This window comes from Pararge aegeria, chromosome 6, assembly GCF_905163445.1.
Source record: "Pararge aegeria chromosome 6, ilParAegt1.1, whole genome shotgun sequence".
Taxonomy (NCBI): domain Eukaryota; kingdom Metazoa; phylum Arthropoda; class Insecta; order Lepidoptera; family Nymphalidae; genus Pararge; species Pararge aegeria.
The window spans coordinates 16,317,598-16,338,372 of NC_053185.1; the positions used below are offsets into that span (position 1 = coordinate 16,317,598).

At 35.2% G+C, this 20,775-nt stretch overlaps 1 protein-coding gene across 4 annotated transcripts in view; it reads right to left on the reverse strand.

Moving 5' to 3' along the window:
* LOC120624711 (TRPL translocation defect protein 14) overlaps positions 1-20,775 on the reverse strand; it is a 45,161-nt gene that overhangs the window by 12,024 nt on the left and 12,362 nt on the right. For 3 of the 4 annotated variants that reach the window (XM_039891392.1, XM_039891394.1, XM_039891395.1), the window contains 2 exons: positions 7,072-7,200; positions 1,383-1,519 (listed from right to left, as the gene is read on the reverse strand). In XM_039891392.1, the coding sequence (XP_039747326.1) occupies positions 1,383-1,519; positions 7,072-7,200 (266 nt within the window). Of the gene's footprint in view, positions 1-1,382; positions 1,520-7,071; positions 7,201-14,522; positions 14,567-20,775 lie in introns of those variants that run through there. The other variant, XM_039891393.1, reaches the window with a different exon arrangement.

The following is a 20,775-nucleotide window of genomic DNA, read 5'->3' on the forward strand; positions in this document are numbered from 1 at the left end:
TGATTCGTTGATTTAGTAGAAAAATTCAGCTGTGGCAAGATATCAAATACCGTCTAGAGATATTATAACAGATATGCAGTTTCGTCTTAATAAACCTGCGTTGAGCTAAGAACTGGTCTCAAGTATGTCGTGTATTCTATTATTATAATTTATGTGGCTAAACAAGTTATAAGCAGTTTTATAAATATATCCAATTTTATTGTGGCACAAATTAGAGCTCGTATAATCTTTTCTCGCATGTGCTCAGATAAGTATATATAAGTTAGAATAACTGTATGTTGAAAGCTGTAAGTTGTATTTCATCCAGCGATGTGTCACTGTCCTTGATATTCATCTTTGTCACGTCACATAATAAATGATCATGTACATGCGAAATTTACAATAATACCGTACGTAATTTCATTTAGCCCAGCAATAGGACCTTTTATGAAGGCCGAATCTCCTGCATTTTCAGTCAAAAGCCGGAGGCTCGATTCCCACAACTGGAAAATGTTTGTGTGATGAACATGCATGTTATTCAGTGTCTGGGTTTTTATCTGTGCATTATAAGTATTTATTTATATTATTCCTAAAAATATAACCCCAAGAATGATTACGGATGAAATGAAAAAGACACATGCTTAAATTCCAACATTTAAGGTATCAGTTCTATTCAATTCTAACGAACTAAATCGAAACTTGAGGAAAAACAGTCTCGTAACTTAGGTTTTATATATTGTTCAAAGCAAATTAGAAATTGCTTAGTGCAAATCAAAAAACAGTAGCGGTTATTGGCCTCAATCTAACTACGCCACTCAGCCCGATGATGACGGATGTACATATGAAATAAAGGAAAAATAAAATTTTTACCCCTTTCGAAATATAAATAGCTTGCAAACGAGCAATCCTGTCAAAGGTTGGCCTAAAAGGTTATTTAGGGGCACTACCCGTGCACCCAATGGCTTCTCCTATAAGTGGGTGCAAGGGGAATTCATATTTACTCGTGCACCCACTTATTTAGGGTAGGTAGGGTAAATTTAAAAATATATCGATATAAATGTATCGATAAATAAATACGAAATTTTTAAATTTACATAGCAATTTTACCCACTGCGTTAGGGTAGGTATTAAATGTAAAATTATATCGATACATCATATCTATAAATAAATACGAAATTTCTTGTGAGTTGTTGTGACATTGCAATTTACGGAGAAAAAAAAAAAAAAATTATGAAAATTTAACTTATTATATTCATGCCGATTTTGATCAGTTATTTATCTGGCCCTTGAACAACCCGAAATAGTAGTTTTTGTGGATACTTTAGTTTCCCATGTATGGGAAACTAAAAGTATCACTCTGTTCGGAACGAATTACCCTTTAATTTATAATATGAATAATATACCTCGGTGGAATAGAAGTCCTCGGCACCGTTGGCAGCGGAGACCATATGCACGATATGATTGTATCTGTTGTCCCTTAGCTCCACGCTATTCCAGTTGTTCGCGCTCATCATGGCCTCCCATTTCTCCTTAGAAATAACTGAAACGATATAAATAGTTTTATAATACAGTTGCTCGAAAAGTGGTATTTTTAGTAGCTTTATATAGTGCGAAAATGCATTTGGCGCACTAGTGCTTTTAAGTTTCCGTTTTTTGTTTATTTCTAATTCACTGTTTTTTGAAGCCGTACATACAAAGAATTGGTATCTTCAACAATTTTATTTATTTAGCGTTGAAACTATAAGCCTTATTAATAACTTTTATTTATTTAATAATAAAATATGCTATAGATCGTAATATACAATAAATATATATTATACTAATATAAGCTGAATATCTAATTTGAAAATGCTTTGTGAATAAGGGTGTTTTTAAAGTAAATGATGATATGTGTATATGTACGTTATATCTTTTCTCGGTTATAACCGATATTTATTATTTATCCAGGTTACATGAACCCGATATCGCTCGCTCCATTTAGCTAATCGTTTTGATATGTATGTAAATGGCGTACGCGATACTGACTGACATACCTTCCCAAATTAATTCAATAGCGGATCTGAGCTATACGATTACCTACTGTTATAATTGTAAACGCAGACTGGCAATGAAGTCCAACCTCTGATTTTTACAAAGCCATTTTATCGACAGAAATAATGTCATTATAGAATTTGATAAAAAAAATAAACTGAAGATTTTGGGTAAGATTGATCATTAATTTCGTACGTAAGCATAACGTGATATAATTTTATCTAAGCATTTATTTATAGATATATATTCTTTACTCTACAAGTTAGTGATGATGCAGTCTAAGACGGTAACAGGCTAACCTGTGAGGACTAAAGCCCTATTCGTTATCGGTATCTACGCGACATCGTGTGTGGGTAGTAAGTAGCCATTGCCGAAGCCTACAAGACCGAACCAGAATAAATTAAAAATTTATAAATTGCCGGGTATCGAACTCGGGAACCTCCAATCATAACACAACAGCGCTTACCACTGCGCAAAATATTATACATATAAATGTCCAAATTAAATACTACATCGCCATCTATCCCCAAAGTAAGCGTAGCTTGTGTTATGGGTACTAAGATGACTGATGTATATTTATATTAATAACACCTTCAATATACAGATAAACACCCAGACAATGAAAAACATTCATGACACAAACACATCACATTTTCCAGTTGTGGGAATCGAACCCACAGCCTTGGACTCAGAAAGCAGGGTCGCTGTCCCCTGCACCATCGGCCGCCAAATAAGTAAGAAGATAAGAAGTCATCAAACTTTTTCTACAACTAAGTTAATGCCAGCGAAATAACCAGAACGGCTTCCAATGGCAACTATTTTTTTGATGCATATAATTACCAAAACGACTACTACTTTATCTCTAATTTCATCAATAATTTGTCTGAAAAAATTGCAAAATTCTATTGAGTTCGCAAAATAATGCATCCGATTACCAAGTAATTTGAATATTATGCTTGTCGAGTTTCAAACAACCGCCATTATGCAAATTTGCTACGTAAACAGCTATTTCCTTTCTCTGAATACATGCAACGTCTTTCGAGAATGTCCCATAAACAATGGGTTAAAATTATCTATTCTAGCGTGCCTTTTGAAGCATTTTAGTGGAAAATTACTCGTTCGCAAAAGCAACGATCTTTCATCGGTTATTATTATCGTCGATAGGAAAATATCGATAAAACCGTAATACATTACGCTATCGCCTCTGTTAATCGTAAACATTATTATCATATGAAACACAATGTTGCGAATACATACATAATACTTACGAGTCATCAAGAATATTATTAATATTACTATCCAAATGTATTTAATTTGATCTGTTAATTTTTCCACTACAAGTTTAGACCTAGACTGCAATCTCACCAGCAGTAGGGCTAGCACGGGCGGGAGATAAAAATTATATCCCCTGGCAAGGGATATAATTAACGTGCCCACCTGCTAAATCAGTGGAACATGAAATAGGAGAAGTTTACTCCCGTTTATTATTACACATGTATTATTTGGACATTTTTTCCACTGGTGCGCCAGTGCTCCGAGAGTTGCTAAACCTGTGGGAGAACATACATTTTTCTCCTTTCCCCGGGAATATAATTGTCCCCTGCCCATGCTAGGAGATAAAATATATATATATATATATATATATATAATTATATAGATAAATTAATCCTGCTAAAGCACGGGAAAAGGGAATTGGGTAGTTTACCACCGTTTAATATTACATATATATATTATTTGGATATTATTTATATGTGTGCACCAGTGTGCTTGTGCATTTGTATCCTTTCCCCCGGGGATATAATAGTCTCCTGCCCATGCTAGCCGTGCTGGTGGTGATCTCAAATGGTGATGCAATCTAACAAGATAGCCGGCTAACCTGTTAGGGGTCAAAACAACATCAATAGCCTATAATAGTCCTACCTATAATAGACCTACACCTATACGGTCCCTACGCAGCGTCACACCGGAACGCTGAAGCGCTTGGCAGCACGTCGTTGGTAGCCAAAGTTAACAAAGACCACTGCCGAGAATTCCACCACACTAAACCAAAAAAAAAATTTTTAGTTTCCAAAATTACCCTGCCGGTAATCAAACGCGGTATCTCCCACTTATAAGACCTCTCCACTGTGCCAGGTCGACCGTCCAGCCTAATCATACAAATTTACTATTGGTATGATTTGGACTGACAATATCGGTTTTATAAGGTTAATGGACCTTTTCTTTGTTTTGAGACAAGCCGGTGCCATGGTACTAAGATCATTTCTGTCTATCTTTTTACCGAGTGCTATCAAGATATCTTCATGCAAGATTTCGGCCCCTTTTTTTTTATTTATTTATTTGGTATCTATGACCCATCACTACGCACTACACTATATCATAAATAGAATAATTAAAAACTAAACTAAATCAAAAAAAACTTACATTAAATATTAATATGCAATATAAAATAAAGTTACAAATTAAAATTTCTGCGTCCAAGCAGCCCTACGTGGAGTTTAATATACAACTTGTAAATTGGAGAGTCGTATCGATTTATCAGTGCTTTCAGAATGCCGTTACTACTTACCCACGTTCTTTTCATCAAGGATGCTATTCATTTTCTTCTGATGGCAAAAAAGTCAGTATGTACTTATTGGAATTTTTAAAATCTGGTAATTAAAACATTTTCCGGTTTTGCAAACCCTGACATTAAAAAATATATATTGGCAACCTTCTGTAATAGTCATTACAATGGGATATATTAATGTTTATGTATTACTCCATTTAATAACATCCAGGTGGCTAGATACAAATAATTTTAGAAGGCATTACGGAAAAACAACAAGAGTAATGTTGATTGAAATATTATTTATTAAAGATTATTTTATCAATAATTTACGTCTTTATACTGGACTTCCATTCTATATTCCATTTCAATCTAACTCTGTGGTATTACATTGTAATGTTGTGTGGTAATTGTAGGTAAGTGTTTGTATCGGTGTCCGTCGGTTTGCTGATCGCAGTAGATGTTAGTTGTACTATCAGATATATATTCCCTTAATCGCCTCGTACGACAGCCGAGGGGAGAAAGAAAAGGGGAATAATAAGAATTAATAATAACTTTAAATGTCGAGTCGACCGTTATTGTTCCGATCGTCGTTTCAGTCGATGGTCTTCTCGCGAATAGCTTCGACCAACATCTTAAGAAGCTTTCGCTTGGTTGTTGGATCAAGGGTCGGATACAGAAGGCAGTAGTCTTTGAAACGGCGCGTATTGTGAGGAGGTTCCTCACTCTGGAGCCCTGACCGCCGGTTGCTTGGGCATTCAAAAGCCCCGTAAGCGGAGGGTGGAAGTTTTTTTTATAAATTTTTAATAATGTTTTTTATTTTATTTTTAAGCATTATTAAGAATTAAAAAAAAAAAAAAAACATGAAAAAGAATTAATAATAGAACTTTAAAAATGTTGACATTGGAAAAGAGCAACTGCTGAATTTCTTGCCGGCCTATTCTCAGCAGATTCTGCTTTCCGGACCGACGCGACCGCACAGGCAGACTCGATGTTTCAAAATTATTTATATTGTTATTAGAAATAGATGAATTTTGAATTTAAGAATTTTACGACTGCAGCATGTTAATGATTATAAAAGGGCAGTGCTATCCGAGCTACGACAGATTATATTGTAGAGTGCAGTATGCAAAAATAGCAATAGATTTTTCAATCGATTACACGTTAGCACCCCGGGGCTAAGTCACAAGATAGTGATGATGCACTTAAAAATAAAGTAGCCCCTAAAAGGAGTAAGGCAGTTTTTGAACTATTTTTTATTTATTGCACTACGAATTAGCCTTCAACTGAAATCCCACCCGATAACTTATCAGTCATAAGTAAGTCATGATGCAGTCTAAGATGGCATGGCTGTGATATTAAAGCCATACTATTTTTCTACGCGACATCATACTGGAACGCTTAATGGCTTAGCGGCACTTCCTTGGTTGGTAACTAGCCGCGGCCGCAGCCTCCCGTCAGACAAAAGCTCTACCCCAAATAGTTTTCTACGGGGAAAATCTTTGCTTGTAGTGCGGTAAGAAGCGATGGCTGAAGCCTTTCAACAAAAATGGATAATTTTTTCTCTCATTTTATCACAGGTACGACTGACTACATATCATTCTTTTGACATCTTTATATTATTTTATCCACGCGAGACTTACATAAAAGTTATATTGTTATGGACTGCATCGGTAAGTCTTGTGATGTTTCCAGAGATGGCACATTGCCGACTATTATTACGAGTTGTCATTTTACCAACGAGTAATTTCTTGATTCCTAATGAAGCGGTCATACATATAAATAATGAATAAATATACTACGACAATACACACATCGCCATTTAGCCCCAAAGTAAGCGTAGCTTGTGTTATGGGTACTAAGATGACTGATGAATATTTTTTGTGAATAATATACACAAATACTTATTATATACAGATAAACACCCAGACACTGAAAACGTTTATGTTCATCACACAAACACATTCTCCAGCTGTGTGAATCGAACCCACGGCCTTGGACTCAGAAAGCAGGGGCGCTGCCCACTGCGCCAATCGGCTGTCAACATATGTTTCCATTATTGCGAAGTCGTGGTCATTACTGCCTTCGTTGTCTTAAAACTAAAGCTAACTGGGTTCCAAACGCGCCCAGCAGGGCTAGCACCGACAAGGGATATAATAAAAGTGTCCAACTGCTAAAGCACGGGAACATGTAATAGGATAAGTTAACCACCGTTTACTATTATACATTAATACACTCTTTTGGAAATGGGGCGATAGCACGTGAGTTTATAGCGTCAGTGATAACGATTTCAACCTCTATCATATTTCAGTTTCACACATGAATCTAAATGGGTTTAGAAAGTTAGTCCTATATTTATTTATATATGTATATGCCAAGTGATAATATTTGTTCACAATTTTCTGGGAATTCCTGTTCATTTTTTCACATGAGTCTCACACTATTATATAAAAAACAAACATAAGAGATATATATATACATAGAAGAATAAATTATTAATCATGAATAAAACTCACATGCACTTGCGTCCATGGCTCCTCGGTCGCATATAATCAGGCAATTCCTTTGACATGTTCGCCCCAGTTCGAAGAACGTGTTTTCAATCTGAATCATTGTCTTGAGTAGATTCTCTTGAAACTTTGTAGCTGCAACAAGCAAATAATTCACTTTAGAACGAAAGGTTCGTTTTAAAGCACATATTGATCGCATATCGAAAAGATAGGTTTAGAACTAGTTAGAGAAGTAAAACCATTTTCGCTGCCTTCCAGTTAATTTCAAAACACATCATAAGAACCTGCTATAAAAATACACAAGCATCACACGTTCTTTGCTTCAACATTCAGTAATTATACCAGGTTAGTTGGAAAGGTGCTAAACCAATCGGTTTTTACAGTATTCACAAAGAATACGCAGTGACAACCATAACATAAACTGCTGTTTACATTTAAAGCCAATTGGATTGACAACTCATGGATTACTATGGCAAGATAAAAAAGGTTATGATCCTAGATAACACCGTAACAAATTCATATACACGTTCACACACACATGTACAACATTGTAATACTACTAAATAAGGGTTGTCATTTTTATCAGGTTAATTTACTGTGAAATTTAAATATACTTCATTTGAAATTCTCTATAACATTTTATTATGCGTGGCGTCCAAGTACCCCCCCTTTCCTTGTATACAAAGGATAAGAGAATATGCAAAGAAGTAAAAAAAATATTACATTATACATGATATGTAGATGATAGAGAATTAAGATAGCAATAAACGAGCTCAATACATAAATGTATATGCAATCCGTAAAATGTATTATCCTTAATGCCACCGTTTTTTATTTTCGTTTAATATTCCTAACTTGGATTTGGAACACAGCCAATATTAGCGAACGCCAAGGGTCTTAGCCTATAAAGACGATGTAGTAAAACGTCTTAATAGATTTTTTTGTTTGTCTTCATAAATCGAAATAGCATACTTTGAATTTATAGTCTTGCAAATGAAACTATCTATTGAACTATTATATCTATCTCGTTCAGATAAAACTGACATCTTTGATTTGATACTATTAGAAACAGCAGATGCGAGGTTAGGTACATTATATGCTAAGAAAACTGAAATGAATTATTAAAAAAAATCTTTTACTAGCTTAATTATATTTTCATTATTGGATTTCACGAATGAAGTTCAGTTTAAATAAATTTATCTTCTCAAAATAACATATTGTCACTTAATAGAGATAATAGGTTTACAATTCAAGTCTTAGAATCTAAACCGAACGCATACACGCTTTATATTATGTATTAAAGTATTTCGATGCTATTTGGATGGTAGTAACCAATTAGGAATTATAATAATTATCAATATTTACTAAAATATAGTCCTTTAGCTGATTCTTAGAAATGTTTAGGTATGTTATTACATTATTTTATGGAGTTTATTTATTTATTGTATAACTGAGCGGGTTCACAAAATATGTTTTTACCATCATATGTCTTAGCTCTTGGCCGCTAAATATTTATTTTGTATTATTATTTGTTATTGAATGTGAAATTGCAAACTAATGATTAGTGTACCTACTGCGAAGTATTAACCTATTTATGCGGACTATGCAAACTCTATTATTCTTTATAATTAAAAATCTAGGTATTGTTGAAACACAACACATATACTGTGTCAGTAAGTCGATATGGACTTGAGTAGACGTAATTGTATTCAGTACCGTTGTGCTTAGTATGGCGGTAAATTTTATGCGACATGAGGTTTTCAATTACATTGCATTACTCATATGGCACGCTACAGGTTTCAAGAAAAAAATATAGTACCTAGCTTTGCTAGTTTAAAAAATATGTATCCTTGTTTTCGCAAAATATGATTATTTTTGACACCAAGTCATGCCGAATCAGCTCAAGCTATCATAAAAAGCTACTAATAAAAAGAACCCCGCCAAACCAGACTTGAAATTTTCAGATATCTATAATTATTCGGCAATGTCTTAAGTTTTAGACATGTCAACGCCTTGGTGGATTTATCATTCTAATTCTTATCAGACTTCCTTCAAAAAGGAGAGGATAATCAATACGGTTGTAATTTTTTCGGGCATAACTCCATCGTTAATGTCTATCAACGATGTAGTTATGCCCGGAAAATTGTTTTGTTCGAAATGGTCCAATATAGATCTGTCGTCTCGTTTGCGACACAATGTTTCGCCGTCGTCATCTCACCGCAGACGGTATAGCAAGCTCCTAGTGAAACGAACGACATTTAACTAGAATACACGCGAAATATTCAGCGATCTATCATTTTTCAGGAATGTGTTAAGTTTTTGACATGTCAACGCCTTGATGTGTCTATCATTCTCGTTCTCGACAACATGTTTTGCCGACATCACCTCACCGCAGACGGTTGGCCATGATTGCCGCGTATGCACGTTATTTTCAGCGTCTGCCAATGAACTTCCGAGCAAAGTCTGATTTCCATTTATTTTTTAATTTTACACAAAACCATGTGACGGAAGTTCAAACGCAAAGTCGTGACGTACAAAAAAGTAAATTAGGCAAAAAATAACAAATTGGCAATCACCGAGGGGCGGTCAAGTGCGAAAGTAATTTATCAACTTAAGATACTAATTTAGTCGTTTAAAGTTTTTAGATGACGATTCACAAGACTTGGCAGTTGACGTTGTCGTAAATTGTCTTTTTTGATGTAACGCAGACACTATCTCAATTAAAGCTCGAGTATATATTATAACAAAAAATATGACATTTAGACAATGAGCAATATTTTTTGTCACGTTAGCATATACATATATTCTTTTCGCTTATCTGATGAGGCACAGAAGAAAGAGACAGTTATGGAGATTAAGGAAGGAAAGTTTTGCACAGTCGTAATACGGCTACAATACGGCTAAAATTATGATGAATCAAAAAGCTCCGTAGCCCTCGCTCCCTGGACAGCCAGTAGGTAGGTATAAGATTTACGCAAACATTTGCTATCCATTATCGACGTATCTAGCTTGCAGAACGAACGCAATAAAACCGCTACTAAAGCTCGTTTTACGATTGTGTATACTGTTATTGCCTTGTGGTGAGATATTATTGTCTGACGTACGACTATGTATGTTTGTTTAGCGATTTCACGTTTAGGATTTGAGGAAATTGTCAAAGGTATTTGAGAGTACTTAAGATACAGCCTACAATTATATATAGATAGTCAGCATCGATCATTTTATTGATGTGTCGGTTTGCTATACCTTATCTACCTTTGTCATGCATTATAACCACTGTCAATGTTATGCCTATAAATTTAAGATCTGGATCTACGATCTTACCAAGCCAGAGCAAAACATGGAAGTGGCTACCCTCGTGTTTTTATCGAAACTAAGGGTAGCCACATTTTTGTTCGAAACAACGACGACGGGAATTCCCCAAGTAGAATGTAGAATGCATTCGAAAATCAAACAATCAAAGAATTCGAAATCGAACCAAAGATTAGAATTGATTAGATTTTCAAACCCATGAGTTGGACGCCCCCTAAATTGACGACCGGTATCGTGGTTCTATATGGAAGGAGTACCTTATTAATTAAAAAAATTAACGTAATGCACTCATGCACGTACTTACGTATTAAAATAATAAACAAACAGCAAGAGGCCGATAGCGGGGAGATAAGCGTAAACAGCCATGAACTTGATAATAGTTGTCTTTATTGTACTGTTGTGGCGTGTTTTGACGCAATTATTAAGTAATTGTGACAGGTGACGTAACGTAACAATTGTAAACGTGTCTGTACATTATAATGTAGTCTTAGGTATTATCATCATAATATAAAATGAACAAGTAGGTACTGGCCACAGGCGTCCTCTGTCATAGGAAAAGGATTCAGAGCTTAAGAAGCTAGTCTGGTCCAGTTGCTATTTTTTTCTATATTGTTTAACTATCATATCCAGTTTAAGTTAAGTATGTCTAATGGATTTTTGATTAATTCAATAAGAATTCGGATCAAATCGACAAATAAGATGTCGTCGGTCGGTCTTAGGTCGAGGATTCCTATTTCTTCCTCGTGTCATTTCGGCTTTTAGACAGAGCTGCGAAGATTATAATTTATTGTTGCTCACCCTCTAATCTCCAATAGTACTATAAACAATGATGTAGAAACCCATTACTTATTATAATTGAATGTCGATAGGTCAAAGACATTACTTTCGAACCAAGGTCGTACCTACTGTAAAAGTTTATCGAGTTTATGAATAAATGCATTAGACTCTTTCACGATGGTATGTCCCGAAACATAAGTATAAAAGTGAATTGACAATACCAATTAATATTTTGCTGTATTATGGTAACGAAAAAGTTGTTTTGGTATCAGTCGGTCGGTATCAGTTCTGAGACCCTCCACACTGCCTCACAGTAGGTTAAGTATGCTTTTAGAAATATAAGCACATGTTAGAGATTGTAAAAGGAAAGGGTCAACAGGGCATTAAGACTTTATTTGGCACTAATATCACAGGCAAAAACAATAAGTCTTTTCATTAAGTAATATCCACTTATTCACGTCGTTATTGACGTGACAACGTCTTATAATTCGATGGAGCCGGCTGCACGCACGAAAAAACATGACGGCGTTACCTCGCTCTGAGGCGTTCCTTTCAAGGCTTGAAGACTGAAGTGCAAGCGAGAGCGCGGAACGAGCGACAAAGAGGCACAGTCGGCCTCTGCGTTCGACATCTGTCTCTCTGCGACAGGCGTAAATCTTGCAATCACTGCTGTCAAACGTCACTTTTGTTTATTTATTGTATGGAAGTTTTACGCCTGTCGCTAGCCTGTCGCGAGATTCGTAATCACCCTGGCGGTGCCATGTCGCGCGTAAAAGCCGATTGGGGTATGACTACCATACTCCCTAAGAGGTTAGCCCGCTGCCATCTTAGACTACGTAATCACTTTCTACCAAGTGAGATTGCAGTAAAAGGCTTGCTTGTAGGTGAATTTAAAAAAAAATCTAGAAAAGAAATGCTATTCGGAGATTCGATTTCGATAACCTTTTTGTTTCGGATATAGTTTCGGTTACAGTGACAGAGCTTGAGCTTGCCTGCCTCACACACTAAGCGACAAAGTTTTCCATTGTCCAACGCTTCAGTTACGGTTTCGGATATCAAATAGTTTAGGTTTATATCCTGCCTCATAGTATGCGACAATGTTTTCAAAATCGTAGCGCATCTTACAATATCTACATCGTTTAATAATTAGCAGTTAGAAGATTTTTACACCTATCGTAATAACCTTATGAGGTCATGATTTTTTTAAGATAATAAAAATATAAACTTTTGTTTGTATACCTCACATAAGTAATGTTTTGCTGAACACCCAATATTTATAAAACATTGGAATCTTAAGTCAAACTACTTACTAGTTATAACCAAATTATAAGAAAAACATCAGCAAAACTTGTTATGTCTTTAAAGATAAGATACAGACATTTCACTCATATAAATTACAACGTACGATAGTGGCATTCAATTTACACGTCAATACACGTGATAAAAACAAGGTAAACAAGAAGTACCTGCTGTATAAATTAATACCTAAAGCTTTTGACTTTTACCGTCTATTTAAGTCATATGACACCTATGTTCTGTTAACCTATGTGTTCTTATTTGTTTTAAAAAGAAAAAAAATACTGGCTCATTCATGTAACGTACAAGTGATCCTCGGTAATTAAAAAAAACTACATTCATATTGGTCCATTCGCTTAAGCGCTACGAATACCGAAACAGACAAAGTATTAATTTAAAATAGCCTTTTTTTTGCCCCGAGACATCTACGATCTAGATCTCTAAAAAAAGAGGCTACCCTTTTGATAACAGTGCAATTTCTGTTACACTTAAAGCTCCGATAACTAAATTGACAGATCTAAAAACAGTGCTATCCTTTCCCACGGAAAATATTTTGAAAAGGACAGCACGTGCTACTTTAAAACCTGTCAAGATACCATAATCTCTAATTTTGTGCACAACAAATTGGCACCATTGGCTCTACGGTTTTCTCGTATTATAGTGGATTGTTCGTCCGGTAACAAAATCTCCATAAGAACAACACGTCATTTCCTTCCGCCCCTTCTTTATGTGTGCCAAGTTGAAATAATGCCAGTGGGGGACAATACAAAATATCAAAAATATACTTGCTTAAGACAAAAAAACAAATGTGTTGAAGAAGAAATCCGGAGATGGATGATTTTGTTTTTATTCTTTTCTCGCTACCCGTCTGAACTTTGCACGGGTAGAGTAAAGTTAATTGATATTTTGAGTTATAGATACCTATAGCTCGCACGTCACGGACGGGCAAACTTGGTAAGACCAACTTGGTCTTAAATGACATAGTGATGTATTGAAGTGTTTTTTAAGGGACGGGAAGTACCAGGGTAGCAGAAGTATAGAAGCTTCAGTTATAAATACAAATTAAACGTTAATTGCAAATTTTTAACCATTAGAACCGTTTGAGTTACGTGTATCGAAAAGGTAATCGGTGAAAAACGACGGGCGTCATTTTCAGCTTTTCACCCATCAATCATCGTAACAACGGTACTGTATCCATTTAAAATTAAAAATAATATTAACAAAAGAAAGATTTACAAATGTCGCAACGGATGTCGGTAATTTGTCATACAAACTTGACGTAAAGATGTTAAGAGAAGTTCATAAAGCGTAACGAAATAAATTACAATATTAAGTACTTAAGAGAGCTTTTAGAGATTATATGCCATTACGTTTTTAACAATAGCAATTAAAATGCTTTTTCATTGCTTAGTTCAAGAATCAAGATACTTGAAAAATCTTTACAAATTAAAACTAGTTTAAGTTAGTTTAAAGTCTCATTTAATAGCATTGCTTAATCGATCGTTTCTAAACGTTAGGTTTGTTTATACGGCATCATTGTAACAGCTAAACTAATATTAAAAGGTAGAACAGGAGAATTTTACTTTCGATTGGCGCAGTGGGCAGCGACCCTGCTTTCTGAGTCCAAGGCCGTGGGTTCGGTTCCCTGTCTGGGTGTTTATCTATATATTTTAAGTATTTAAGTATATTATTCATAAAAAATATTCATTAGTTATCTTAGTACCAATAACACAAGCTGCGCTTACATTGGGGCTAGATTGCGATGTGTGTGTTGTCGTAGTATATTTATTTATTTATTATTTACGTAGGTCCCTAGAAACAAATAAGCACAGCGGTCTAAAATATTATGATAAATGAAATAGCATTCTAGCTATTAATAAAATAAACGATAAGAAGTATGCGACCTCAACGCAGAACCTAATGATGATTTACGAATGATACCACTAATGAGAGAGTTGTTTTAATAGGCACAATAGTTATCTTTTGTTGATGGGTCTACGACACTACGTAGGCGTACAGTGGTTGATGGCTCATGTAATCGATTTTTCATTAGCGAGGCTACGGGAACTCACCGTAGTCACCTTGTCTCGCGTGCGCCATTACCGCGGCCGTGCACCTTTTGCAATAACCCCGACAATTGTCAGGGGCACTTATTGGCCTGGCTGCTATAATATAATATACAACGTAATTTTGCATCATAAACTACAAATACACAAAAGGATTTTTTTTTTGTATAACCTTATGATAAACCACTAGACACCGGGACACACGTGCTTTGCATCGTTCGAGTCCATACAGGACTGAGGTGTATAGATAGTGCAGTCGTATTTATATCAAAATACCCACCAACTCAATGTCATGAACATTGGTTGTTAAACAAATATAATTTTTATTGTTTCTTGGAAACTATCTATTAACTATTTATTAAAATATCTGGCAAATATGAATTTATAGTTATCAAAAGTTTAATTATTTACCCACTTTATAAATTTACTGTAACAATTACCTAACCATCTTCTATTTTTTATGCAGTGCTAGTAACTAATGGTTAAAGGCTTGCGATTTAGGCTTCATACCAGATGAAAAGCAATGTTGAGGTATCGTTTGACGCGCTTGCCTAAAAGATACTATTTTATACGTGGTAGGAAATGAATGCCGGAAGGGCGTTCCACACCTTGGCGGTTCTTATCATACAACGTGGATAAAATCGTTTCGCGATAATTGATTGGATTACCAACCCGCGCAAGGAAGGATGTCACACCGCTCATGACATCTAGGTGTTTTGTGGTAAAATGAATTGTGATATTGTCAAGTCGTATAATTACAGAAGTATATCATGTAAAAAACTGGCAGGTGATCTTAATTTAGTTGTTTGACTCTCTTTCAATTCTAACGGTATCCAACAAAAGCTAACAGATAGCAGATACATCAGTGGTTTACTGTTTTCGATATTCGCCTTATTTTGATAAGCAATAACTTAAAAAAAAGCTTTCTGGATTTGGCAGTTATCGGTGTAACGTGTAACAATGCCAACTAAGGTTTTATCGGGCTAAATAAGAATTAAATTATCCTCAACGAATTTCAACGGTTTCTCATAAATTTAAATAGGATTAATTATACGTTAAAACACTGCAAACGAAAATAGAATTGAGTAATATGTAATCCGACAACGCGATCGACTTTATGATGTGGTCAGATAAGACAAACGCCATCGGATGTTTCCACTGAACTGCAACCGATGCAACTATTATTTCCTTTAGAGAACCGCTTTGCAGAACCGTGCACTTGAGTTGATCATAATTGGTGTTTCTAGGGAACGTGACTCCAATGAGTTGGCGTAAATCTTTCATTAAAATCACTAAGCATCGTGATATACAACTTCAGTTCGGCAGATTACCGCAACCCCAGTACCTACTTCTTTTGTTAACTCGATGAACAATTTATATTCAAGGCTCTTGTTTAAAACTCACTAATAAATTACGAGGGTGGGTAACGAAACTGCTATCTAATAACTGGGATCAAATAAACTATAATTATCCTGAAAGCACATTAGCGTTATTTGCGAAATAAGTGACTAGGTATTTGGTTGCATTAACAGTTAACACAGCGAATTTCTTGAAACAAAATAAAGTTTTTTTTTGCTTATTAGATACATGAACTTGATCCAGATTTAAAGTACGTGAGCAACGGTAAAAAAAAAGTAAAAGAACTAAACTAGTGCAAGGTTTCTAATCGAACATTTCGAAATCCGTAATAACCGTCGATGACAATATTCCTATAACAATAACAGCTGAGAAAACGTTTGATCACCTTCAACTAAATAAAGATAAGAGAATCGGCGCGTGTGATAGTTAAAATAATTTATAAAAATAATTATGTATTCGAATGCTAAGTTTTACCGTGAATCAAACAAAGAGCTATATACCTAGACAGTATACGATAAATAATCAGGTACATAGGTACAAACACATCACATATATAACACAAAGGCTAATGTTTACTACAACGATGATTGACGTCATAACCATAGGTTCAAACAATTTAATTTACTCTAAGCAAATATTTAATGTCATAAAATGTAAAATAGAGAGCGTGATGATGGACAGATCACATTAAAACAATCACAGGGAGGTCTGTAAGTGAAAATTTTCACGTAAACAAGCGAAGTGCGAAGACGAAGGCCATCAATCTGTTTATTCATTGTTTTTAGGTTATTTTGTATTAACGACCATTCTCTTTACAAATTTGACCGATCAACGTAACGCCACTGTCTATTTGTCAACCTGAAGACTAAATTGCAGATAAGTTTATGACGGCTGGACAACGAATAAGCATGATCAAGTTTACTTTTTTACTTCAGCATTTTCCGTTTAACTACTGGTTCTAGTCTATCTAGCTGTAGAGGCTACGACGTCGAAGCTTCATTTAATTTATCGGTCACTTGAAAGATTTGATTGAACTGAATTTTTTCCTCAAATGAGTGATTTGAATGTACCATTGAGCGGATCTGATGATGAATATTGTTTTGGCTCTTAAATTATTCAAATTAGCAAAAATAGCACCTATGAATTATTAATTCAATCATACTGAACATATTAGATTAATTTCATATCGCCAATTAATAACCAACCGCGTTTAAGTTTACCGAGCGACATTAATAAATATAATTTACTGTTACTATCTTGACTGATGAGTCTGATGACAAAACATACCGGTTGTAATGATTCAATAAGAGAATTATTAATATGCAATTACATTCTAGTCGTTTACACCGGATGTTAATAAGCGCTTACGTCCTTCGGGGAGGATTCAACGATTGCGCGAACGGCATGAGAGTCTAGAAGCGAAAACTTCATGTACTTTATGTTTATAAAGCCTTGACAGCTTAATGGGTAAGGTTTCGCCTTGGGCTTCTCTTTCGGCTTCTCGACCGAAATCGAACTATGGCACGCACCTCTAAATTTTCGGAGTTGTTTGCGTTCTTTAATTTAAACTAATTAATAATAACATCGTGAGAAATCAAGCCTGACTGTTCACCATAATGTTTTTAATGGCCTGTAAAGTCTACCAATCCGCACTTAGCCAGCGTGGTGGACTACAGTTTAAATCCTTCTCATTCCGACCTGAGCCCTGTAGTTGGCCAGTAATTTGTTGATGATGATGATATATTTAATTAATCGAATTTTAACATTTGAATTCCGTATTTCTGATGGCTCTACGAAATTGAAGTGCGATTGAATAGATACACAATCAATTTAATTTCCAATTCGCTAGAGTGGCTTAAATCTCTATATGACATGATGTATTTATCTGAAAAAAAAAAAACGAACATGGTTTCATGCTTTTTTTTTTTTAAATCTTTTTAAAGAGCTATGCCGCTCTGTTAATTATATAAATCAATTCATTTTTTTGATAATTTTGATAACATGTTTCCTAAAACTATACTTATACCGTCAGTATATTGTTATAAACTATTCATATTAAAATTGAACGTCTCATCGACTCATTCCGAACACATTCTATCAAAATCAAGAATACCACCACATTCTGTGCAGTTAGGTGTGGAAACTTTAAATACGCGAATTTATTCAATGGAATGTGTCCCGATTGAAGTCGCAACACAAAACTAAAGTGTCTCTCCTATTTATTGTATCATTTCGAATCTAAAGAGTGCTGTTTATCGATTGATTATAACTGAAGCAGTACATTGGAGCGTTAGTCGGTCCAAACAAGTTATTGTCTGTTCATTCGAGTATTATCATCGATGCAGAACCCGCTAATGAATCGGAAACACAAGACGAGCGTTAAGCGTGAATTGCGGCTAAGTGTTAAATTCATAACTTGAGTCTCTCGACGAAGTTCTGATGAGCTTGGAGTGCAAACTAATCAACAAACTCAATTAATTTTAATAAACAATGTTTACGTTCTTTTTTTAATTATGCAACTTATGGTGGACACCTGGTGCGTTCAACCAATCACAAGATCTTTACTCAAACGAGCGACTAATGTGATTGGTTGCACGCAACCAGACGCAAATGGAGGCAAGGGAAAACCAAGGACACGGACTCCGCTTGCAGGAGGGCATGCAAGTTTGATACATATGTGCCGTTTTCATCAGTTTCCTTATGGTCGTAAGTTCGAGTAGGACAATAATTTGCACACAACCGCATAAAATACTCTTTCTGAACACGTTGGGTTGACTTTCCTTTGATCAGACGAGCGAGTATTGTGATTCGTTGCACAAAAGCAATTCAGGCAAGAGAAAATCCTGCACGAGGATTGCGGCATATGCGTTCTGAGCGAGTAAATCTTGCCCTAATTTCTTAGACACATGGGACAAAAGTCTTCCTATACTTCCTAATCGATAACTTTTATATTTTGAATGAATACTTTTAACAGAAATTCGCATCTTCGACCAAATTATCATGTAAGAACGTCAGAGTTAGTTTTATTTGGATGAGATAAAATTGGAGTAATTTTAGCTTTGTCATTTTGTGGTGTGATCGGCATAATGTGTTAGCTTGATGACGACTAATGAACGTTAATGCGATGGAACATTTGTTAGTGCCACGCCCACATTTTTTGTTGGGGATCGAAAGGGCAATCTTCTGAAAACAAGAAAATCGATTTCCTGCGCTCTTTGTATTTGTGTGTGCCCTTCAGCACATGTAAAGATACTAATTCGCGACTGACTGAAGACAACGCACGGCTTAAACCGGTGGGTCTTGAACTAATATTTATACCTACAACGTGTAAATGAAAACCGAAAAAATACTTCAGAGGCTTTAGAGGTACATTTTTTACTGTCTTGTCTGTACCGGAGACCGAAACGTTAAAAGTTTTTGATTAAAGCATTACCAAAGATATTAGTGAAAGAGATCAGATGCAGCTCTCACTTTATCAGGTACGAGTCGCGCAGCGTAGGTACTATGCATTTGTCGGTCTTTCATCTTCAATAGGGTTGTCATAAGTAAACACAACACTTAGAATGTTTTGAATTTGTTTGAATGGAAAAATAAATATGCTTCTTCTGATTTAATATTTTTACAGGGTGATTCCTTATGAAATATACTTATGCACCCTTTAACAGTATTTCGTAATTCCGTTACAGGTTATATACTGGACAGGAGTTCTTATTTGAAATAAACATGAGCACTTGTAATTAAAGATTTTCAACTAAGATTTTCGTGGTTAATCGACATTTCTTAAATATAGTTTAAAGGACATACCACAATAATATTTTGCATTTGTCGATATTACTCTTTGTTGGATCGATTCATGCAACTGGGTCGAAATTGTTGAATTATATTTAAGAAATGAGCACTTGTAGTTTGAAAGTTGTAAGGGGCCAAAAACTGTAATAAAAAACTTCTAAAACTTAAGAAAATCTGAGACCAACCAACCAATCGGGAGTGAATTTCGCGTTAAAATAACCGTGACGTTATTAGAGCACTAGACACAATCGCGTAATATAGAAATGGATTTCAAAGTGTAAACATCAAATAAGCCACCAAACTTTGATAGCGAACATCTGGATATGTACGTAATACGTATGAAATCAGAAACCAATTTCGGAATGCCAAGCAGAATCTCGCGTTACAAATGCATAATAATCCCGAAATACTGTTTGGTGTATTTGCTCTTTGTTGGAATGTGTTTGGGTATCTTAACAATGCATTTCAATCTTAAAGCCTATTTACACGGACTTATTATGCGCGCAGACTGTTAACACTTCTTAAAAACAATAAAGTCACTATTTTATCATAGTTGTTAAGTGATGTTTTTTAGAAAACAGTGCTTATTAAGAAATAATAATAAAACATATACAAGCTATAAAAATGTTATTGTTAAAGAATACTAAGAACAAAATAAAAAGATTGTTTACATAATAAGAAAATTTTATAAATATTAGAGTATAGTAGTAACTCTTCCACAAGACATTCGGAAAATACAGGCATGCGTTTATGTCGATAGAAATGCACAACTACGTTAGAGTTTAGATGCGTTAACACCAATAAGTAAAATGAAGTTATCACAATGACCTCACAGCAAAAATATAAAAATTGCTTGTCTTTTACTTATTACTACTAGGCTTCTACTGCGCTCCGAAGCGCTTCTGTAATATGTTGAAAATGAGTGACAGAAACGCAATATTTTGCTTTTTGGACATCAGCGGCGCTATAACGGTAATCTGCGCGAAGAAAACGCGCCGTATACATAGGCCCTTACGTTATTGCTTGTGTACTGTGCTACAAATTTATTTCTAGATCAACCATGAACGTGACCGTGGAGTGATTGCGTCAAAGTCTCGCTTAGGTGAAGCCC